A 24756-nucleotide genomic window follows, 5' to 3' on the forward strand; every position below is an offset into this window, starting at 1 on the left:
CTCTCTCTCTCTCTTTCTCATGCTTTCTCCGCGTTACCGTCGGCTCGGAGAGCAGGAACGAAGGAGCCGGCGACCTCCTCCTTTCGCCTTTTCTTTCTTTTTTTTTTGTTGCTGTTTTGCGAGTTTTGATCAGCCAACCACAGCCCGCCTCTTTCGTATTTGCTCAGCCAACCACAGAGCCCGCCTCTTTCGTACATCGCTGCTGCCCTCGCAGGTAGCCCGTGCGCCCGGGTAGCCATCGCCGTCATCGCGACTGATCGCGAGCGCTTTGCTGGCGGAGTTCACTTCCGTGAATTGTCGCAAACCACCGCATTCCTCTTTTGCGTGCGTGCTCCCCTGCGAGCTCAAAAACATCGAGCTGAAGTTTCTGCTGGTCAACACGACAGCGAAGCTGCAACTGCTCGACCAGGGCATCATCAAGCCTTTCAAGGTGGGCTGAAGGTTGACCTGCTTGGTGCCATTCAAATGGTGACGGGCGCCTGGCGAGACGTGAAGACGGACACAGTGGCCAACTGCTTCCGGAAGGCAGGCTTCGTGACGGCGGAACTTGCGGAAACCAGTGAAGACGGCGACGACAAGTGCATACACGACGCATTTTACGAGTTGTGGTCCCTCTTCCCGGCTGCCGTTCCACCTGAAGTGTCTGTGGACGATTTTGAGGAAGCGGACTGCAATGTTCAGGCTGTTGCAAGCCTCGCTGACAAGGACATTGTAGCTGCGGTCGCAGAGACCCAGGATGCCCAGGCCAACAGCTCAAGTGGCGACGAAGATTGTCTGGACGAGGCGGCGGCTACACGCACATACTTCGCCGCTGAAGTGGCGGCAGCGTTTGGCTCGATTTGCCATCTTTGCGGCGACATGGAGTGAACCGGGCTATTGCACCCGGACAGCCTCGACGAGGTCGAGGCCAGCGTCTTCAACTTCATTTCGAACATGAAGAAGCAGGCCAAAATAAGCGATATTTTTCCCGCAAATAAAACATTCTGTTGCATCGTGTGTGTAGAATTAGTTGTCATTCTTGAATGCGCCGATTGTAGGTGATCGTCCGCCACTGGTAAGGTCTTGGGGCCTGTATTTTTTTTATATCGAATTTTTCATATATCGAACTAATTCGCGATCCCCTTCGAATTCGACATATCTGTGTTCGACTGTATTCACGTAATCCAAGCATGCTGGTCCGAGCTGCCATTGTGAAACAAATACATGCATGCACATGCTGACAGACCGCCGGACATGAACAACAGACAGGTTAAAAGCTCTTACTCTCGGCCTCCTCGGCTTTCCTGGACGCTTCGCAACCCGTCGAGGCTGTCGACTGCAACGCCTCTGTCTCCTATGTGGGAAGAGGGACACACATCTCTCTGTCAATGCTGCTTCAGACATGGCCATTATCAGCTGAATTCATTCATCCATCACACACAATAAAGCAGCCAGAAATGCATAGGCTGTATAAAGTGGTGCACTGAAAAAGAGATGAAGATCAACAAACCAACACAGACGTTCACAGTGATCAGAGGTTGAAGAGCATGACATTCTGCACAGAGTATCATCGGAGAAAAATTCTACTCGAAGTGCCAGGTTTTCTGTAAATTAGGTCAAATAGAATGTTGTAACAGGCGTCCCAACACTTGTTGAACTTCCATGTAGTGACACAGAAGCTTTGTTTCTTTTGAAATATTCTTTGTGTTTCTTATCCCCGGCATGTAAGCGAACTATCACACAAGCACTGCTACAGGGAATCACGCAATATTCTAAGGTTTATAAATGACATTTAAGAGCCCTGTAATAATGACCTCTATAAATGATATTTAGGAACACATGTCGGGCCTTTGAACTAAATACTGATCTCGACAAAGATTAGTGTTTATAACTCCAGAGGATCCACAGTACTCTCATGCTTTTTTTCCCTTTGAAACTGATGATGAGGACCTCCATGTTCAAATGCATGATGCCTAAATGGGTATTGCCTGAGACCATCTTCTAGAGTTTTATCTAAAGTGACGATAAGAATACCCATAAAACACAATAGCCAGGAATGCTATTGGTTTAAAAGAATAGTACTGCTCTTTAAAACCATAAAAAAAAAGCTGAGCAGCTAACCTACAAACCCATTGGCAGGGAATGCCACTAGCAAGTGCACCTTTCTAATGCATTAGACTGTACACTGCAGCTAAGAGTTAACACCTTCCTGTCCGCACCTATATCCATCGGTAGCCAGCTATCGATGGTTTTCAACTTCAAATTTTGCCGTGCTAGGAGCGCTTACGAAAGGCTAACATCCCCCATCGTATAAAACAGGAGCTATTTTCCCAGTTTCCCTTATTCATTAATTTTTTCGGCCGCGGAGAGAGCTTTGAAGTGCCACTTAAGTCGACAGGACCGAGCGCATGTACCTTCAAACATGGCATCAACATCGATCACGCTCCCCTGCCTCTCGGAAACGGCAAATTTAGGCGGATTCCGGCGAGTCTGAGTCAAATTTTTTTGGCAGCAGCGCAGACTCAGAAGATGATTTTGACTCATCGGCCTTCAGCACAGACAGTGAAAGTGCGTCAAACAGCCACGGAACGTCAACAGGTAATCGCCGGTAACTTTCGTTTTGATCTCCGAACAGAGTTGTCACCGCCGCGCTCCGTTCAGTTTTTATCTGCGGGGTATCAACATCGTTTGGGCGTGACCACTTGCAGGCGGCTGCTGAACGTGTGGAGTTTAGCGCAAGAAAACGACCCGGACTGGACCTCGGCATTGTGCTCCGTAGTGCCACGCGGCGTTTCGTCGGAGCCGTCGATTTCTTTGTGCTCTTCTTTACCTGAGAAATAATCACCGAGATGTGCAGCACAACTCATAAATATGCATGAATGCATATTCCTGAGCAAAAAGTAACACAGAAAATGAATGTTTTCTGCGAAACACGATGCGCAAACCTGTGCTTCACCGCATCACGTAACTGCATTGCGTGGTGGCACGATAGCCACTAGGGCCAACGTTTTCTTTTGTACCTCAATGACGACTAGAGATAGAATGCTTATATTTGCGGGGATATTGGATATGGCATTTTTGGTTAAAATGTATATTTCGAAAATTTTTTGCGTTCAATTGGTGCAAAGCACCATTGATGTTTTTACAGAGTGTTCTCGATTTTGTCAAAAATTTTCCTATTAAAGTTTCTTTTCCGGAAAATTCTTTGGAAATGTTTGCTTAAATATAAAACCATTAGAAAGCGCATTCCTTGTTCTACAAGTCCAGAAGTTCATATCATATATTACAGTATCAATAATATTCTGTGGCAGCAGAAAAATTGTTTACTAGAGTACCCGAAATCGGCCTATTTTTCCGCGGACAGAAATGTGTTAAGGAATGCCATTAAAGCCTTTATTCCAAACAAGTTCCGTGCAGCGTGCATGCTAAGCAAAACTTGAAACTGTACACATTGGAAACAAAAGTACGTGCATTCCTTAGCCCTAAATTTTCGCATTTCAATCTGCGAGTACTGTACATGAATGAAAGCATGAAAGTTCTCATGAACTATCAAACTAACAACCATAATCTGCCCATTTTCTAGATCACAAGCTGCTGTTTGGAGGGACACAGTTGCCTGATGTGGCATGCAATACAGAAAATTGTTAACCGTTTAAAAATTCAGCCGATGTAGCACAAAAACATTTTTGAAAGAGAGAAGCGCGGAGAGTGCAGTGAAATGCTCGCACTTTGTTCAGGTGCCGGATGGTCCGCTCGTGCTCGGCGACCTGCGCCTCTAGAGCAACCACGTGTCGCTTAAGGTCGTCGATGTAACGCTGGTCTTCCAGCTGGACTCGCTGCAGCTCCATCCGCAGCTCGGAGTTCTCGCGGAGCAGCCGCGCTATCAGCCGATCCCTGTGTGGCACAACACAGGGGCATGTGGGTACATCGTGTGTCGGCTTAGAGCTTATAAACACGACGTGCACAATCATGGACAATTAAAATTTAAATGGAAAAATACAAAGTAGAAGGGCTCTTATGGGAACATTAGAGCGCAAAACCAGACATTCACAAGAACAAGATACACGGGACGGGTGCTTGTGAATGTGTTCTTGCGAATGTCTGCGTTCTGCGAATGTGTTTTATTGCGATAGCAATTATATGGACAGTTTCGATGGGTTTTTGCTGTCGCCGTCACGTCCCTCCCGTATGAAGTCCAAGTTGATCAGATCCCCCCGCGCATCGTATGTTCTACCGCGGGTAAAAGTGTGCGAGTGGGGGCGACGAACGTGGCCGAAGCAGAGATCAAACGAGCCGGCCCGTTTCCGTCGCTCGGAGGGTGCATGCGATAACATCACCCCGCTCGGGACACCTGCCGTCGAAGCAGACAGGAAACGTCCCGCCCCTCTTTAACGACCATGAAAAGACGCGAGGGGGGGGGGGGGGGGTGTTGCACGAGCAGCAACTTTGAACTTTGAATCTAAGGCGCGCGGTCGTGATTGCTGGCATGCGCGCTATCTCGACAGCCATCACAGCGGGCGGCTCGTATGCCCTTCTACGTGATGCGCTCTCAACGCGAAGTGACTGTGCGGAGAGCATCTCTCCCTGGCGCGGCCGCATTCTCTTACACCAGCGTTTTGTAGCTACGCGAGATAGGATACAAAACAGTTAGCTGCCAGCCTCACTTCGTATAACACTACAATTTGTTGCTATCGCATTCATTGCTTCGACCTTAAGGTCAAACTGTGACTTTTTTTTGTGAATGTCTGGTTTTCCGCTCTAATGTACCCAAAACCTATGCACCATCTCACCGAATTTCAAGTTTTCTTAAAGAGCTCTTATGCATATAACTCGAGAATAAGACATCGCACCACTACTTGTCCAGTAACCGAAGACAATGTAAGCCTCAAACCTGGCATAAAAGTTGAACGTGGGCCAGCATTGTATAAACTGCCACACAATGTTTCAGAGACATATTGCCACACAAGCTGTCAAGATCTAAAGCCAATAACAAAGTCATCTTAAAGGGACACTAAAGCGCAAAACGATTTTTTCGCGCCTTAGTAAAGTAGTCTTCCACGATACCAAAAACACCACGCTTTCTGCGCAAAGACGCTTAATAAGCGAGAAAACGCGTAAAAAGAAAATACAGGTGGCGACGCCACCTTGGAATTCCCGCACCATTTGCCGTGACATCACATATTTTTGACGGCGCCTGCTTGGGCCTGCGTAGTTCCTAATCGGTTAAATCAAAGTACATTGTCCTCTGAGGGGGCCAGAGACTTGACATAACGAGTTTGTGGAAATTTCGCTAACGCTCAATGGCCGGTTGGCAGGGTCTCCGTCACGCGCTACTGGCCGCTGTCGTGGCCACGCGCTGTTTAGCCACGCGCTGTTAGTGTCCGTGGTGTGCCCGTGTCACTGGGGCGCACGTAAACCACGAGCCGCTTCGCGCTTCACAGTTTGGCAACAGAATAATGCGACACCAAACAAAACCCTTCCGGAAAGAAAAAACAAAAACAAAAAAAAAAAAACAAGACGGCAGCGAGGTTCGAACCAATGTCCTCGCTGATCCGAGCGCGACACGTTAACCGCTGCGCCACTACGGCCAATCGGTTGTGTAGGTCTAACGGGCTACATCTGTATTGTCACGCTGGACGTAACTTTAAGACTTGTTATTCTTACGTCCAGACGTAACTGCACCGACTCCTATCGTTACGTCTACACGTAACGCTAGACACTTCCTTTCCTAAAAGGCACACAAGCCACGCGCGCCAACCCGCAAACGACGAGCAGCAAGCTCTCCTAGGGATAAAGAGAGCATTGCACGTGTTCCTAGGTAGTACCCAGACATAGGGAGATCTTCAAGAAGCAAACGGAGAAAATGTCCCCAGATCCAAGTTACCCGGATGGATTCTGTGAGAAAAGAGACGCTCGTTTTTGCGAGCGGTTCATTTCCTTTGTGCTTCCGCGACTTCGGCTCGAGCAAATGGCAGCGCGACGAGTTCAGTACGATGCCCGCTTTAAGAGAAGTGCAATACTGATGGCTGAAGAAATCGGGAACTCAGCCGCGGCTCGACGGCTAGATGTGGCGGAATATACTATCCGTGGGTGGAGGCTCCAGCGTGAAGCACTCTTCAAGAGTGAGCCTGGCCGAAAAGGCTTCCGTGGACCTCGTTGTGGCCGTCACACAGACCTCGAAAAAAAAAAGTGGCGGTGTTTGTGATTGAGCAGCGAAATCGCCTATTGGGGGTCAACGTTGAGCTGATTCAGTGGAAAGCCCGAGACGTAGCTCGAGAGATGGGGATCCCGCGGGAGAACTTTAAGGCTTCACGTGGATGGGCACAAAAGTTCATGTGAAGAAATGTATTTTCCCTCCGGCGAACAACCTCTATAAGGCAGAAGCTACCAGCAGACTGCGAAGCGAAGCTAGTGGAGTTTCAGCGCTATGTGCTCGACCTGCGCCGCTCGTCGCAAATGCCGTTGGGGCACATTGGCAACACGGACCAGACTCCTGTTTTCTTGGACATGCCTATGTCAAGGACTGTCAGCGAAACAGGTGCCCCCCAAGTTCGCATAAGGACAACAGGCAACGAGAAGACGCGGCTAAACGTGATGCTAGCCTGCTTGGCGGATGGGCGCAAGTTGCCGCCATACATCATTTTCCGGCGCAAAACCACCCCGAAGGAGCTGTTCCCCAGCGATGTGATTGTCCGCTGCCAAGAAAAAGGTTGGATGGACACTCCGCTTATGCTTGATTGGGTCAAGACTGTGTGGTGCCGACGGCCAGGTGTGCTCCTCCACCCCGCCTCCATCCTAGTTCTCGACTCATTTCGCGGTCACCTGACTCCCGAAGTGAAGAAGCTGATGCAGGAAACTCAGACGCAGCTCGCTGTTATTCCCGGAGGTATGACGTCCGTGCTGCAGCCATTAGACGTCTGCCTGAACAAACCATTTAAGGATAGAATGCGGCAGCTGTATGGAGAATGGATGCGAGATCGGGCTTTGACACCTACGGGTAGGATAAAGCGACCTAGCGCCACGAAGATTGCCGAGTGGGTGTCCGCCACTTGGTACGGCCTGACGCACGACATGATAGTTCGCGCGTTTAAAAAGTGCTGTATATCGAACTATATGGATGGCACGGAGGATGACCTCATCTGGGAGGAAGAAAGTGACAAAGAGGGCTCGACCACCGGCGATGATGGCGATGAAAGCGACGAATGAACAAAACTCACTTTATATTTAGAAACTGGGATGTCTTTGTCACTACCATGTGCAGCAAATAACGGTACTTTTTTCCCCCCGCTTTACTCGCGTTACATTCGTGTTTTTTTTTTTTTCAGCACTGAAAAGTCACCCCTCGCGTTACAATCCTGGTCGCGTTACATTCGAGTAAATACGGTACTTTACTAATGCGAGAAAAATCGTTTTGCTCTTTAGTGTCCCTTTAAGCTGCTCCATGTGACAGGGGTATTACTTGCCTATATTTTAGGCAAGAAAAGAAAGATTGTTTTCATTTTGGGAAGCCAGCTGCTGCTAATACGGCACTAACATAAAGCTGCATCACGGTCTATTTCAGGAGGATCGCTGTGTGTTGCCTGCTCTTCTGGAAGACACAGAAACCCCACAAACTCTTCCAAGTCTCCCGACAACATGCAGAGTCTTGCTAGTCTAGACAGTCCGACAAACACTGTTCTAGAGCCTCACTAGAATGAAGGCTAGACAGACCCACCAAGCATGAAATTTCGCTCAATGAGCTGTGAGTTCCAAGTTACAGTTAGACGATACACATGTCCCCTACTTACTTCTCGGCCTCATCGCTTGTGGAGTTGTTCAGCTCAGCCCTGTCTCCTGCAGCACCAAACATCTGCAAAGACGAATCGATGTGCGTGTGACGGAGAATACTCAATCCAAACAATGCGCCACAGCATTTCCTTTCAAGTTTGTTACCATGCATTGCATATGTATGGTTGGTACACAGATGAGCTCTGTTCCAAGTGCAACCTAAGCAGTTAATGATTACTAAAGTGTGACCTAACAAGTTACCAATTACTAAAGTGCAACCTAAAAAGTTAATAATTACTAAAGTGCGACCTAAGCAGTTAACGATTACTAAGGTGCGACCTAACAATTTACAGATTACTAAAGTGCCACCTAACAGTAACAATTAGGTACTGAAGTGGAACCTGATCAGTTAACGATTACTTAAGTGCAACTTAACAAGTTAATAATTATCAAAGTGCAACCTGACAAGTTAATAATTACTAAAGTGGGACCTAACAAGTTAACAATTACTAAAGTGCAACCGTATGTGTTGAGAGGTGAGTGCCTCCAACCTGCTGCAGTTTGTCTGGTGCTGGTGGCACGGATGTATCCACCAGGGTGGCATCCACCGTTTCGTTCTCGGGCGTCTCATTCTGAGGCGGCAGCACCACCACAGGGCTCACGTGAGAGCTCAGGTCCGACGCTATCAGGAAGTTGGGCGGCTTCTGCGACAACAGAGAGAACGAGCGAACACTGCAGCAGTACAGCGAGTTGGGCGAGCCTGGTTTTTGGTTTATGACAAACTCATCAGTGCAGGTTTACCACTGGGCAAAGCTTTAATTGTGCAGCCACAACCGTATCTTAAATCAAGCCAAATTAAGTATGTCATTTCCAACAAAGTCACACTGCACAGAGAGTGCAACATGAACTGCCAATTTAAGGTACGACATGGCCAGACTTGCACATCCTACAGAAAAAAAATTAACCTGTTACAATTACTTTTCAAAAATATGATAGATGACGGCTACAACTTACTGACCCAAGTACGTAATTAAGGAATTACTGAGAAGTAGTCAAATACTTCTATGTTACTTTGTATAAATACTTTGTATAACTTTGTATAAATACAGTAAATAAAACAGGCTAGCCTGGCAATTTCACCGCATCTGCATCCTTCAATGCCTCTTTACCTTCTGTGACAAGGACTTTTTGAAATCTGATTGGTCATCTTCCCTCATTTTTTTTTGAAAGCATCAGTACCGACACTATGAAACGCGTTTGGTGTACGTGCTCGAGGGAAGTGTGGTGTTGTAATGTATATATTTAGTGGTGTTGTAATGTACATCCTTGCCAAAGTTGTGGTTACGTCGCAGTGATATACAGTAAAACCTCGTTAATTCGAAGGCCTCGGGACCGAGAAAAATATCCCAGTTAAGCGGGATTCCCAATTATCCGAAACAACGCGAAATCAAAGAAATCAGCCAGAAAACGTGATGTACGGAAGTCACACCTTTATTGTGGCAAGTCAGCCTACTTGGAGAAAAATTCCTCCATGCGTGACTGACGCGTTCGGTAGTTCCCAGCACTGAAAGTCATATTTTCCAGCCTGTCAATGAGGCGCAGCATCTCAGCCTCGCCGCCGTTGCACTCGACGAAGCTGCGCACAACACTCAAGGCATCGATGACATCCGCCAAAGGGGGTGCTCGGGAGGGCTCGTCATCGCTGTCAACATTAGAGGCCGAATCGGTCGATCTCGCAGCTACCTCGCTGTCGATGTCGGCGTAACACGTCTGCACTGTGCACTCGACATTTGCGTACTCGGAGAATCCGATTGCAGTGCACTCCTCGTCCGCGTGCAAAGCCTCATATCGAGGGCAGAGAGTCTCCCCTTCATCATCAAACGGGCAAGTGACAGCGGTGACAGCAAACTCAGCGGAGGTTGCCTCTTCTCGTTTTCGACGCCGTCGACTCGCTGGCCTCTTCAATTAAGCACACCTTTTCGTGCAGGGACAAGCTCTTGTACTTCAGCATCTTCCTTCCAAGCACACCTCAATCAACTAATTCACAGGGAAGACACTCAAGCGGAGACAGGAGAGAAATGGAGCAGTCGCACCGAATCGCACAATGCTCGCCAGACGACATCCAAATGGCACAAAGACTCCACAAAACATTCACTTCGCTAGAGTGGCTAACATCGCTGTTGAGATGATGATGATCATGATCGCAACCGCACGCATCGCTGCCTGGCAATTGCTAAAACATGGCGTCTACGACGTATTTCCAGTAAAAAAAACATGGCCTTCGAGATCCGTACATCAAAAAAAAAAAAAAATGCATGTTTTAGTTACAGCCTCCGAGATTCGCAACACCCTTTGCATATCTTGGAAGTCGCGGCCAAGTGTGCCAATTAACCGGGAAGTCGCAGACTGGCCGCACCAATTATCCGGTTAAATTTACATGTAAAAATTTGGGACCGCGCAAATAATACAAATTATCCGGGATTCCCAATTAACCGAGTACAAATTACCGAGGTTTTACTGTATTATGTCTGAATCCTCTATGAAGCACGACATTTTATGTGTGCGACAACTCAGAGGAGGCACTCCTAGTTCGGTAAATCGATAGCTGAAATGCTCGGCCACTGCCATCGTGTCATAGCAGTGCTGGTTCAGTTAGTTGGCCAACATCTGGTGGAGTGTTAGGAAGAGAAAACAAATTCAGAGTGCAATGGTTTGCTTAACCTAACACCTACGACCACGAGGTTGCTTGTGGAACAACCGTGGATGCTCTAGAGCAATTGAAATGCTCAAAGCAGCATCGTTCATTATAACTTCTCATCGGTAAAGCAACCAGTTACATGCAATTGATTACTCAAAAAAGTAATTGAGTTACAGTGACTGTTACTAAGCAAGAAAGGTAATTATCAATTAAGAAATGCCAAAAATTGTAACTGATCACATGTAACTAATTACATGTAATGGGCTACATAAAAATCTGGATAGGATTAACTACACTGCACATGCTGGATAGATTGATACCCTATCTTTGCAAATGAGTCGAAAGCTTTTCAATAAAAAAAACAAACAAGATGCAAGTCAGTACTGACTGACTGTTTTCAAATGAGCGCCAAATGTCCTGAAAACAGAAAAAAATGCGGATATACGGTAAATGTTACCCGGATAAGCCTGGACATTGCAATCTACAGAAGCCGTTTAGGTGGCGTTGAGAAAGCTGTTGCATGGCTCTGAGATGTGCCACTCACCACGTACTGGAACAAAGCTCACATGAGGTCTCGAGAAAAGCTCAAAACATCTGTCTTGTTTTGTTCTTCCCCCCAAGACTTACACGATGCTGGCCACACACAGGCCTCTCGAATACCAGGACAACTTTTCCCTGAGAGTGGTCGTAGCAATAAATCCCTACAAGGTGGTAGCACATTAACTCATGAAAAACACAATGAAATAAAGATGCGGACGCATACTGTGGGGCATCAATTCTCTCAAGATCAGGAACAAGAACCACTGACCTCTGGTAGGAGGGGAACCTGGATGAGGTGCTTGAAGTACTGCAGGTTCACAGAGTTCAGGTAGAACTGCTGCAACCTGGAACGAGCATGAACACCATGTAGACCCTGTGCACACAGCTGCCACACTTCAGCTCCCCAGTTCACACGGACATAAATGATGCTCAATCAGTGCACCACATGCAATACCACCACTCATACAAGCTGTGTATCTCACACGGTAAACACAAAACGACCATACATAGTGCCACTAAGGAAGCCTAGTATGAATACTGCCTAGTATGCACTGCCTAGCTTAGTATTTGAAGTTACAACAATGGAGGAATCATGGAAATATCAAACAATAGAGTCTGTGATGTAACATGGCCTAAAGAACAACACTACAGCTCTCAAGAGCCGCACAAGGTGCTTATCATTCTAGTTAAATCAAGGATACTACAACGTGACAGTTCATCCCAATATTTATCCCTTTCATGCCCTTCGTGTTCCATAACCTTGTTACTCTGTGACAGGGTTAGGGCACAGCTCCTCATACAGCCACACGTATCTACAACAAATATTCTATGTACAGTCGACGACCGATAATTCGGACTCCACGGGGAACGTAAATAAGTCCGAATTATAGAATGTCCGAAAAAACGAATGCGTCAGAAAAAAATACTTTTATTGACACTTCAGGGTCCCGGTGGCCGAAAAAAGTTGTCAATGCGTTGCTGCCCGCACTTCCGCTTACGTGCGACCAAGTCCGCCTGTATCTCCGCCAGTGTGATGCGATCGCTGTACGATGACGAGCTGGTTTCTTGTGAAGGCACCGCGTCTGTGCGGTGCACTAAGCTGTCGCACAAAGAGGCAGCATGAGTGGCGGCGCGTTTGGGTTCTTGGTAATTCGGACCGTCGCGCGGCACCGCCGATGGTCCCATAGAAGTAATGTGTAAAGACGACCGATACTTTGGACAGCTGCCAGATCTACATTCGATAATTCGGACCCTGTCCGAGACTGTCGCGCATGCCGAATCGGCAGCCATTATCTCCTCCGGCACCCATACCATGCAAACTATGGCCTCAGAGATCAAAACGAAAGCTAATTGGGGATCTATAAGGCTTTATTTCGATCGCAACTTTATGCCTCAGAGATTTGTACTGTAACTGAAAATGCCAATCTTGGAGGCACTGCTCAACCGTGGGGGATCGTATCGACATCGAGAACATCCTACATTCCGGTTCCTGTATGCCTGTATCCCTGCGCTGCGCTGCTAACGCCACCATTGTGTGAATGTGTCTGCGGTACAGCATTTCGCTAAATTCTGCGCGCGTTTATTTTTATTTTGAGACTTGCTTTATTTTACGCCCTGCCGTCTCACAAGATCTGAGTTAAATGGCACCAACGGCGCCCTCACAGCCAGCGCTGAAGGCCGCGCCGACGATGATGAAACGCGGCAAATATACAAGGCTAACCATGGCGAAGAAAGCCGCCATCATTCAGCAAGTGCTCAGTGGTCGTCCGCAAGTCGAAGTTGCTCGAGAGTTCCATGTTTTGAAGCAAACCATATCGGACTACATGAAGAATAAGGAGAAAGATTTTCAGCGTGACGGAGACATCATCCGGAAGTGAACAAAAGAGGATGTGCCAAGGTTTTCATCCGCAGTTGGAAGAAGCGTTGAGCATCTGGCTTAACACTACCGTCGCTCAACGGGTTCCCGTTTCCGGCCACCTCTTGAAGCAAAAGGTCGAGACATTGGCACTTCGCCTTGGCATATATGGATTTAAGTTCAGTGATGGCTGGCTCTAGAACTTTAAGAAGCGGTACGACCTCGCTTTCAAAAAAATGTGCGGTGAGAGCGGTGCTGTGGATAGCTCACTGGTCGCGAACTACCATGGTGGAAAGTTGGCGGAGCTGCTTAGGTGCTACTCGGCGGACGACACCTTCAACCTCGATGAAACTGGGCTTTTTTATAAGCTGCTACCGGAGAAGACACTCGCCCGTTCTGGAGAACCTTGCCACGGATGAAAACTCGGCAAGGAACGAGTCACTGTCGTCGTCGGCAGCAACGCTTCTGGCACGAGAAAGCTCCCGCTGCTGGTGATTGGGAAATTGAAAAACCCTCGATGTTTTAAGGGGAAAAAAAATTTGCCTGTCTGGTACGAAGCCAATACGAAGGCATGGGTCACGCAAGAGCTGTTCGAAGAGTTTGTCTGAAAATTGGACCGAAAGTTTGAATTGCAGAAGCGCAAGGTCCTTTTGTTCGTAGATAACTGTACTGCCCATGTGCCGATCAGCTGTCTCAAAGCCATCGAGCTAGAATACCTGCCGCCGAATACGACTAGTATTCTGCAGCCCATGGACCAAGGTATCATCAAGAATTTGAAGGTGCTGTACCGCTTCACGCATGCTGCAGCGCGTGTTGTTGTGCCTAGAGAGCCAGATAAAATACAACGTTGACTTAATGTCAGCCGTGAGCATGCTTGCCGATGCCTGGAAGGCAGTGTCGGCAGGCACGATCAGCAACTGTTTCCGGCACGCTGGATTCACGTTCCGTAGTGAGCCCGACACCGAAGCTGAAGAACCCGACACTGCAACTGAAGAACCGGACCTGCCGCCCAGCGCAACGAGCTCAAGTGCGGACGTTATTGACGACCTTCGAGGCTGCGGCGTGCCGATTCCCGATACAGTTACGTTTGAAGACTTTGCAAACGTCGACAGTGCGGTGTCGTCGTGTGCCGAATTGAACGACGACGACATAATTGAGCAGGTTCTGCAGCCGCCAAACAGCGACTCTGACTCTGATGATGAAGACGCGCCGTGTGCTCCGGAGCCGTCGCATGCGGACCTGTCTCGAGCCCTCGCTGTTCTTTCTTCTTCGTACAGCGATCACATCACACTGGCGGAGATTCAGGCGGACTTGGTTGCACGTAAACGGAAGTGCGTGCAGCAACGCATAGACAACTTTTTTTGGCCACTGGGACACTGAAGTGTTAATAAAAGTATTTTTTTCTGACGCATTCGTGTTTTCGGACTTTCGATAATTCAGACTTATTTACCTTGCCCGTGGAGTCCGATTTATTGGTCGTCGACTGTATCACGATATTTGTATATCACAGTAGTCATTTGTAGGCTGTCTCTTTCTTTTTTCTGTTTTGCAGTACCATCTTGAGAATATTTGCTAAAAACCATTATGGGGTTCGTATACCAAAACCACGATATGATTACGAGGCGTGTCGTAGTGGGAGACTTTGGATTAATTTGGCCAATGGGGCTCTTTAATATGCATTTAAATCTAATAAACACATGGGTGCTTTTGCATTATGCCTTCATCAAAATGTGGCTGCAAACGGGCACACAAAAATTGAATGTGTGCCCTTTTGGATTGCAGTAAAATGCACCACATAGAGTCATGAATATGTGGTCCTGTGAATTCTTGTGCTCAAGCAGTCAGCTCGGGCCTCCAGAGAACAAGAACAGGCAACTAGTGCCCCCTGCTGATGCTGAGAAAGCATACAGCAGAAAGAAAAATGTTTGTGTCTTATCAAGGTGTTACCGAATTGCCTCAAAATGTCCAGACTTCCTGCAGGTCTGGATTTTGCAGGCTTACGTCGTTCGACCTCTTTGCAAGGTAGTGGTTCGCAGGGTTTGGAATAGAATGGTTTAAATGAAGCCCATAAATCACATCCTTCTTTTTTTACATATTTGCTGCTGTGGAAAGCAGGTCAGTTACATGCAAAAGTATATTGAGTATAGAAACAGTAAAAAGTTATACGCTGCAATTGTTCAGAGAAAGAATCAATATTTCAATAAGACAGTTCTTCGAAACTTACACTTGGTGAGATTAGTGTGGTTTCCGGGGCCAGTTGGCACATGACGATAGCACGTGATGATGAAGGGGGCAGGCTAGGCTGTATTTGCATGTTTTTACTGCACTTAGTGTACGGCTGAGTTCTACAAAACAGCTCTGAAATAAACTTGTGTTGTAAGTCCAACGTTTCTCCTGCGTGTTTATTTTTCTATGTACTTGCGTCTGTACCTTGCTCGAACCTTCATGCCTGACGTTTTAATGGACGGGCTTCCATGTTGACTACGTGGTTGCAGCACTCGGCTGCTGACCCAAAAGACACATCCAGCTCTGGCAGTCACATTTCGATAGAGACACAATGCTTGAGGCCCATGTACCGTGCGATATTATAGCACATTACACACATCCGGGTGGCCGAAAATTATGCAGAGTCCTCTACTATAGTGTGTCTCTCATAGCCTGAGTTGCTTTGGGATGTTAAGCCTCATGAACCATGTGATAATGGATTATAAGCGAGCGATCAGGGGTGTGCAAATATTCAAAACATTCGAATAACAAATCAAATAGTGTTCTATTTGATTCGGTATTCAAATCGAATAGTGCATATCAGAAATACCAAACATTTTTCGAATAATAAGCACCGTTGAAAAAAGCTCAAACGACTGAAACATTGGAACAGAGAGGGGTAACATTTCTTGTTTTAATGATCGTATTACCAAGATGCATGCAGCACAAGGTTTTACGGGACTATTAATGCTATAATGATCAGACGATGAGGGCGTATTTTTGAAAACTCCAACGTCGCCACAGCGATGGAGTCGTCAATCTTTCTCATGACATTCGTGATGGTGTTGGCTCATGTGAATATTGTTTTAATATTTATATATCGGTTTTATTTAAAAGCTGTTGACAAAGTGTCACCTTGAATACTGTAGTCACTTCTCTATTTCAATCAGCAGCTACAAAATGCTTGTAGGGCTCTAGTTGCTTCTGTATAGGAGCTTGCCTCACTTTACATACAGTCAAACCTCGATATATCGAACACGGACATATCGAATTATTGCCTATATCGAACGGTTCCTATATCACGTGGGAAATCGCATGCATTTTTTAATTTTTTATTTCGAACGAAGTTTGACGTATAATGGATATATCGAACTCGGCCACCCCAAACCGCCCGCGTTCCGTTGACAGGCGGCGAGCTTTCCCGCAACTCTCGAAAATAGCGGTAGCGCGGTGGGCGTTTACGACTGCTGCACACATCGATGGCGCCGAGTGCGCCACTTGAACGTAGCGGCATACGCACGCCGCAGCCTTGCAGCAACGACGCACTGCACTTGTTGCACCAGCTCCTCCTTGATAGTATCGCCAGGCATCCGTCGCATCAGTCGTTGTTGTGCTCGTGTGTTAGGCCTGTCGCGCGTTGTGGTGTGTGTAGCGATGGCTGCAGACGCGAAGAAACGGACGACCCTGACTTTTGCAGCAAAACTGGAAGCAATCCAGCGCGTTGAGAATGGTGAGAAGAAGTCGGAGCGTCGCGGGACGGGTTAGGCATACCAAGGAGCACATTGAGTACTCTGCTCAAAAACAAAGCCGACATAAGGCCAAGGCCGAGAAGAGTCAGCACTCGGGCGCGCGGCGTGTACGCAAAGCTGCTTTTGAAGATGTTGAGAAGTCTCTCCACAAGTGGTTCATGGACGCAAGGGCCCGAAATATTCCTGTATCGGGGCCGATGTTGCAACAGAAGGCAAAGAACTTTGCATTCATTCTCGGCGTCGAGAATTTCAGTGCGAGTAGCGGTTGGCTACAACGTTTTAAGACTCGTTTCAACATTGTCGGGAAGACTGTGTCGGGAGAGAGTGAGGACGCCAATGATCAAGAAATGCAGAAGTGGCTTGATCATGAGTGGCCCAAAGTTCTCGCCAAGTATGAGCCGAGCCAAATCTTTAATGCTGACGAGACGGGCCTGTTCTGGCAAATGCTTCCGCGGCAAACGCGGGGACAAGTGCCACGGGGGCAAGCAAGGCAAGGCCCGTGTGACGGTCCTATTGGCTGCCAATATGGATGGGAGCACGAAGCTGCGGCCACTTGTAATTGGCAAATTTAAAACCCCGAGGTGCATGCGGAACTGCCCCAATATTCCGGTGACTTATGCCTGGAATAAGAAGTCGTGGATGACGAGGGATATTTTCCTCAAGTGGCTGAAGGCGTGGGATTCGGACCTGGTGCGTCAGGGACGGAAGGTATGCCTTATCGTCGATAACTGCACGGCACACCACACCGATGCCCAGCTGAGCAACATCGAAGTGGTATTTCTGCCGCCCAACACCACTTCGAAGCTCCAACCGTTGGACCAGGGCATTATCCGCACATTTAAGTCTATCTACAAGCGTCGGCTGATCGACATTTTGCTTGTAAGACTCCGGATGGGCCAAGATCTGAAGATCGATCTTTTGGGCGCCATCCAAATGCTCAAGGCGTCGTGGGAAAACGTCAAGCAGTCGACGATAGCCAACTGCTTTCGGCATGCGGGCTTCGGTGGACGCACTGACGAAGCATCAGTGGAAGAATCCGAGGAAGCTGGGTTGGCATGCGCAGATGAAGAAAGCGAGCTCGCCGAAACGTGGAGCAAGCTGGAGAGCTTTGTTGGTGCGGAGCCGCAAAGCATGTGCATCGAAGACTTCGTTGGAGGTGACGACAGCACTGGTACAACGGCGGAGCTAACGGATGTAGAGATCGTCGCCGAAGCTACCGCTGAGCAGCCGAATGAAGACGCTGCCGAGGTGGATCCCGCAAGCGCTGATGGTGCCCCGCTCCCGACATCAGCTGAGGTCGTAGCTGCTTTGGCCCTTGCGCGCCGCCACTGCAGCGCGATTGAAGGCACCGGCCTTTCACTTGTGGATCACCTGGACTATGTTGAGGACGCAGTCGTCAAAACACGCCATTGCCAACAAAAAGCAGGCTACTCTTTTTCAGTATTTTAAGCCAACACAATAAATACTTTGTTTGAATCTTCAAGTGAGTATTTACTGCACCACGATTGGTTCGTTGGTTGTTTTCCACAAGTTCTTGACGCATTTTTTACGTGATTTTTTTATATCGAATTCTGGATATATCGAACTATTTCGCGATCGCCGTGCCGTTCGATATATCGAGGTTCGACTGTAGTTGTGGTATTATTTTGTTGGTTAAACGTAATAGCAATATTCCTTTGTTAAAGTTAGTGAATATTTGTTTCAAATAAAATGTGGAATTCTTGGGCTGTTACAAAAATGGTTACATTAACATTTTGGGGCTGCTTCAAATATGGTTGCCTTACCATATACATTCAAAAACGATTCGAACAGTATTCTATTCGCGTTCGATTCGGTTCTAAAATTCATTATTCGCACACCCCTACAAACGATTCAAAATGGTGGTTGAGGAAAAAGTACTCAACAGTTTGAACTGCTTGAGGAAGCGCTCTCTGTGGCCGAGGAGGGTATCACCTGGCAGGGCTGCAGGCACGGCCAAGGCAGAGGGACAAGGTGCGAGAAGAGAAAAAACCACCACAAATGGGTCCCAACACTGTTTCATCCACTAGCCAGCTATCATTGGCAGCTACAAAGCTGGAACGCACGTACGATAGTGCCGCCTGATACAGCTCCTAATTCAAATTGCACTGCTTCTTGACACTATGATTGTAACGATGCGCTCGAACATTCACACTCAATAACTATGAAATGTCGGTAGTGACGTTCTGTGATATCTGTCCAATCACAATGTGTCATGCACATGTTTTCACGTTACATGGGTGTTCTTGTAAAATTAAATCGTTAGTTACTAAAGGCTGCATGTAAATGAAGTAATACAAGCAACTTGTACAACGTACTTAGTTGCTGCGACAATAGCCATACATCTTATGCGATTAAAATACGCAACGCAAAGTGGCACTCGTGACTCAGCTGCCATGTCGTAGTCTAGCAATCCAAGGTAAGATAACAACCGATTTATAACAAACCGGCACAGTGGCTACTTATTGCTTCCCTTCTCCACTGGAAATGCCAATTGAGAAGCCATCGTTTCGCAATTATGCCTCCTATAACTTAGTATTCTGCAAAGGGTAATATGTTACTAAACTAACTTGAACGCCCTAATAACAGGTATCAACATAGGAAGAGCATTTTCATAATTTGTTCTAAAAACAAGCAACGTTTATGATACACGCGTGCTAAACCTCAAAAAGGAACAATGAATCATTTTCCTTCAGCAGCAATAAAACTTTATGCACCTGCAGCACTTCAAGAGTGTTTATGGTCGACCCGTGCACCTACACCTCTGGAACTTCTACAGCGTCTTTCTCACAAGAAAACAATACACCCACCAAGTTTTACTTTTGCACGTCTGAGAGCATTGAAGTGATGTGCTGCCCAATACCCCACAGCAGGGGCGTAGCCAGGAGGGGAGGGGGGTTGAGGGGGTTCAAAACCCCCCTGAAAATTTTCAGTTTTGCTTGTGTACTATACGCACGCACACATACAAATGCACGCACGAACATACATGAGGCATAATTGACCCCCCCACCTGAAAAAAAATTTCTGGCTACGCCCCTGCACCACAGTGTTATAGAACCCATTCTGTAGCCAAGAGCTTGGTAATTTTCGATAGCCGAATAATATTACCCCACATACTTTTAACATTGGTTGTAAATCACCATCCCAATGTACACTCCAAATGTCCCCCCCCCCACTCCTCCCATGCGCATGCCTATGGTCTTGGTATAACTGGTGATGAATGTGCAACTGTGCTGCCCTGCAGTTGTGGATAACGATGAAATCATAGTTCCCGTGAAGACTGTATCAACGAGATTCCTCTGTACTTTGCATACTGAAGCAAAGAAGGTACAAAAACAGCATGCGATTTGACTTCATGTGAAGCTCCGTTGACAAAGCATTGCTGTAATTATATGAAGCCAATGCTTCCTAGAAAACATTGCCGATCCAGGACAACTGCAAGTCCACGAGAGCGAAGCACGCGTCTTTGGCTTTTGCAGTGCTTCCTGCACAGTGCCATCATTATCATCATGCTCATCATAGTCCTGTGTGATAGTGATGACTCTTCGGCTCGTAATTGTCCAGAGTATACTTTTTCCGTAGCATATTGTGCCACAGGGCTGCTTCACTTCAGTTGACAACCACAACACTTGATGACAATGCAGAGTGAGTCGACGCATACCGGCGTGCAGCTTGAAGAGAACCTTGACAGTGTAGTCATACAGCTGGCTCGAGTCCTGGATGCAGGGGATCAGGGGCGCCAGGCGGCACTGACCAGAGTTAGTCATGGAGTTGGAACGTGCCATGTCCAGCGAACCAAACACTGCATGGCCAGAAGGAGGACAGATGCAACGTATAAGAAACAGCGGCTCGGCACTGCCAACAACATTCGTGAGGCACGAACGCTAGAGGGCCCACTTTGCAACCTTCATGTAGACATGCACAAAATGAGACGAGTGTAGTTTCTGACAAAACAAACGGCAACTACATGTGGGTGCATTTCCTTTGACGAGCGTTTCCTGATGACACATCAGGACAGCCAGCTTTGGGACAGAAACAAAGCAACCTCTGACACACCTGAATAAAAGCGCACTGGTGAACTCGCTCGACAAGAGGTTAGGTTATGGAGGCTGCGTGTTGAAGTTGTGTTCATGTCAGCTTTAACCACACTCTGGCTACAACAATACAATGGCCCATATGGTTAATTATGCCCAATCCCAGATGCCACTATCAAAAACGTGAATGTGACACATTATCTGCGTTCCAGACTTCATCAAGCCCACCTACGCCATCTCCGCAGAACAGGCTTTCACTAAGGATGCCCTTGTCAGCCTAGAACACTAGACTTGTGAATTCTAACTACCACGCCTTATTGCAACGAAACAAAGTTGCTTATGAACTTGGAAACACATCTTCGTTTACGATATGTCCAGTTACGATTATAGCTGCAAATGTCCAAACACTGTTACACCAATATGAACTAGATGATGTGAATGACGGAACATTCTACACACCCGCCTGCTGAAGAGCCAGGATCTCATCCATATAGTCAAACATCTCGCATGTCAGTTGGAAGCTGGTGGGGAAAAAAAAAAAGACATTCATGTCACTTGCCAATCGTAATCATCAGTCCATATTTTAACGTTCATTGCAAAAATTTCTCACCACCAACAACACCAAAACTGGCTCTGTACCTTGCTTAGGAAAGCTTCCTGATCTCATACTTCCATAAAACAGCGCTTGGGTATTAACGCAAGTCCCGGGCACAGGCCAAAGTAACACATGACGACAACAAGCATTATTCCTATGTGCTCGTTATTTGCATCGTTACCCAAGATCAATGCATCATACCTCCACCTAATGTCCTCAATCTCAGCGCTGCCTCTGGTAATCACAGCTGAATATACACACTGCTGCCACAACAAACAGCTTATCAATTACCTCACAAACACCACTTTCTAGCGGCTTCCCAGGACAACCGGTGTCATGCGACACTGCCTCGTGCACTTTGAGAACAGCAATACAAACACTGTATTATGGACCATAAACGCTATGACTATTTAGTGCGAATCAATGCACCCTAAAGGGCAGCAGGAAGGACAAAAGTAGGTTTGAACATAACAAAACAGTTATGTTCAAATTTACTGTTTTACAACAATTTAACTACGTGTGATGCCTTTCTGCAGACATCATAATTACTAGCCTAAGGCCTGCTTATTTTGCAATGTAAAGACACAAAAACAAAAAGGTTTGACAAGGCAACATTTGCATCAATGTGCGCAAAGGAGTAGCCTAAATAAATAGACGGCAATTGCGAAAAACCCCGAACACTACTGAGTAACAAATATTCCTACTAGGTTGACAGTGCTTGCATGCTTTTCACAGCAGTGAATGCACTGCTCGTGACAGATTTCTAACCCTGTCAAGAATAAGAAGAAAAATAAAAGATACGAAATATCGTAATATATACAGTGCATAACAAGGTAACTCACAAAACGTTGACGTCCCCTTCACCTATGTCGTCCAGGGCTTCGTCTGTTACTGTTAAGTTGCCAGGAAACTTGGGATTCTGTGTGGAAGAAGAGATTCAGAAAGGAAAGATTGATAAGTCCATGCTCAACCTTTGCCCTAGACAGCTGAATGAGCAGACCTTGCTCGGAAGGCGAGGAAAAGTTGTGAAACATTAAAGAAACATATTACAAGCACACTACAAGAACACTTTACGACATAGAATAAAATAGCACATAAATTTCATCATAATTGATGTGACAATGCAACATTGCAATGCCACAGTTATGATACACTGGCGGGGCAATAAAAACGGAAGCCTTTAGAAAGCCTCGACAGAGGAACGGAATAAAACCACCAATTCTTTCCAACTTTAAGTTAGCTATGCTATTACAGATAAAATGCAATACCTTTCTCAAATGCCGTATGGACCTCTAAATACATTAAATACATTGTCGAGAAGTTTTCTACCTACCAGTCACTGCGTGTGTGCACATCACAACCAGGAATGAATAAAATGACGCAAACTTTTTATTGTGTCAAGGGCAGGCGTAGCTTAAGAGCATGTGTTTATTTCATGTGTGTAAGTTAGGTGCAGAAGACGTAATACTATATACGGAACTCAATACGCGAGACTGGGTGAAGATATAGGAGATGATCAAAATAGGCCTGTCGTCTCCACCCTCAATGTCTTGGCTGTTACCCTGTCTACTTGAAACGCGTCCAACTGAAATTTAACTACCAGAAATTCCTGCTGCTCATGCCAGCGTGCAAACAAAATAATTACACACCGAAATGACAGAAAGGTAGGAAGAAAGGAAGGTAGGAATTCATCATGAGAAGAATCAAAGCATGCAAACACAGATGCGAGAGAAGAAAACCAGACAACGAACTTAGGGGTGCAGTGTGGCGGAAAAGAATGTAGATACAAAGCTTATCAGTGGATGCTCACGAAGGGTAGAGCCAGCCATTAAACCTGGCACATGTGTGGGTCTATGCATAACATAACTGCTTAGGCACGAAATTTTTTTTTTTTGTTTATAAAGGTTAATCGAAGGCTGGCTCGGGCCTGAAATTCATCTACCAGTACCATAGACATGCCAATACTCAACCGTAAGACGCGTATCTTCCTTCTTTTTTGCAACAGTGTGACCTTTCAGTTAATATGTAGTTGGTGTTCATAGCTCGTTATAGTTATCTATACTTGAGTGTGTGTTCGTATGCCTTATTTGATGTTTGCACAGTGATGCTTGCATGCATTTGAAACAATGATAGCCTCGTTGACTAGTGGGCTATTTTGAATTTGCTGCTGCTGCTGCTGCTGCTGCTGCTGCTGCTGCTGCTGCTGCTGCTACTGCTACTACTACTACTACTACTACTACTACTACTACTACTACTACTACTACTACTACTACTACTACCACTACTACTACTACTACAGAAATGTGTGAAGTGCCAGCACCTCTATCATACTAAAACACACTAACATTTTTGACACTTCAATGCAAAATGCTTTTGCCATATAGAAAGCACACATTTGAGCACTCTTTGAACACATATGATGAAATAAACTGGGAAACAATGCTGACACACAAAGAGTGCACTGTAACAATGTAATGTATGCACACATTGCACATTTGAATCGCACATGAGAACTGCTCACCCTGTAGTGAAAATTGAGCTTGGCTACAATGAGTCGACAGTAGCACTGGATCAGCTTTCCGTAGCCTTCTTTGAGCAGGCCCTGCAACAGAATTTAGACACGATAAAATGTACGCTGTCATTCCGTTACAAAGAAAGGAAACCTGAGAAAATTAAGAATGTGGTCTTTGAACTACAAAGATGAAACAAGAATAAGCAAAAAGGTTTATCTTGGAAAAATAGCCTTACAAGAAGCGGTAGCACACATTTGTCACAATTGCAGCAGGGACATTAGGAAAAGGTACAACACGTTATTTAATAGTTTTTTTAGGGCACAAAAAATATTTAGAAATATTTAGAATTAATATGTGACAGAGAGAACAATTCTGAATGTTGAGCTGGATTACTTAAAGAAGCAAACACTACTTGCACAAAAACTCAAAATGCGTAATCAACTTATTACCGAAATTTCACTAAGATTCTAACTCACTGTACTTTACAGCATCCATTGCGATTTATTAAATACAGCCAGTCAGCTCTCCAACGTGCATCCACTCGGAACAAGTTCTCAGGACGGCTCTAGTCTTTAGATATTCCAAAAGTGTGCAACAAAATACGCAGGCATTCAACTCATTTCTGCACTTCAAAGCACGAAACGGTGCTTCCTTTATATAAAAAAAATTGTAATTAGAGCAGCATCGCATTTTTACCGCAAGTATGATGGTTTGTATTTCAAAACTGGTGCCATCTTCAGAATTTGTTACATGGTTAATTTGATTTGCTAACCCACAAGCTACAATTTGTAAACTGCAATTTGTGCTGTAATGTAAATGCACTGTATTTCAAAATCTGAATTAGTTAAATTTTATTATTCATTCAATTATCTGTGCCAACTTAATAGTGCAAGTAAGCGTTGGCCTTTTCAAGCAACCCAGTTCAAGGATTAGAATTGTGCTTTCTGCTTCAGGCAATTTCTAAAACTTGTGCATACATTGAGGAAAAAAAAAAAAAGAAGAAAGAACGCACCCGGTACATGA

At 46.1% G+C, this 24756-nt stretch overlaps 1 protein-coding gene across 1 annotated transcript in view; it reads right to left on the bottom strand.

The window, feature by feature from the left end:
- LOC119389283 (huntingtin-interacting protein 1-like) overlaps window positions 1-24756 on the bottom strand; it is a 106693-nt gene that overhangs the window by 65492 nt on the left and 16445 nt on the right. The window contains 10 exon segments of the mRNA XM_037656484.2: window positions 1264-1333; window positions 3708-3873; window positions 7767-7828; window positions 8298-8450; window positions 11253-11328; window positions 18478-18535; window positions 20253-20393; window positions 21085-21146; window positions 22063-22139; window positions 23742-23822. Coding sequence (XP_037512412.1) covers window positions 1264-1333; window positions 3708-3873; window positions 7767-7828; window positions 8298-8450; window positions 11253-11328; window positions 18478-18535; window positions 20253-20393; window positions 21085-21146; window positions 22063-22139; window positions 23742-23822 — 946 coding nt within the window.

Source organism: Rhipicephalus sanguineus, chromosome 4 (assembly GCF_013339695.2).
Source record: "Rhipicephalus sanguineus isolate Rsan-2018 chromosome 4, BIME_Rsan_1.4, whole genome shotgun sequence".
Taxonomy (NCBI): domain Eukaryota; kingdom Metazoa; phylum Arthropoda; class Arachnida; order Ixodida; family Ixodidae; genus Rhipicephalus; species Rhipicephalus sanguineus.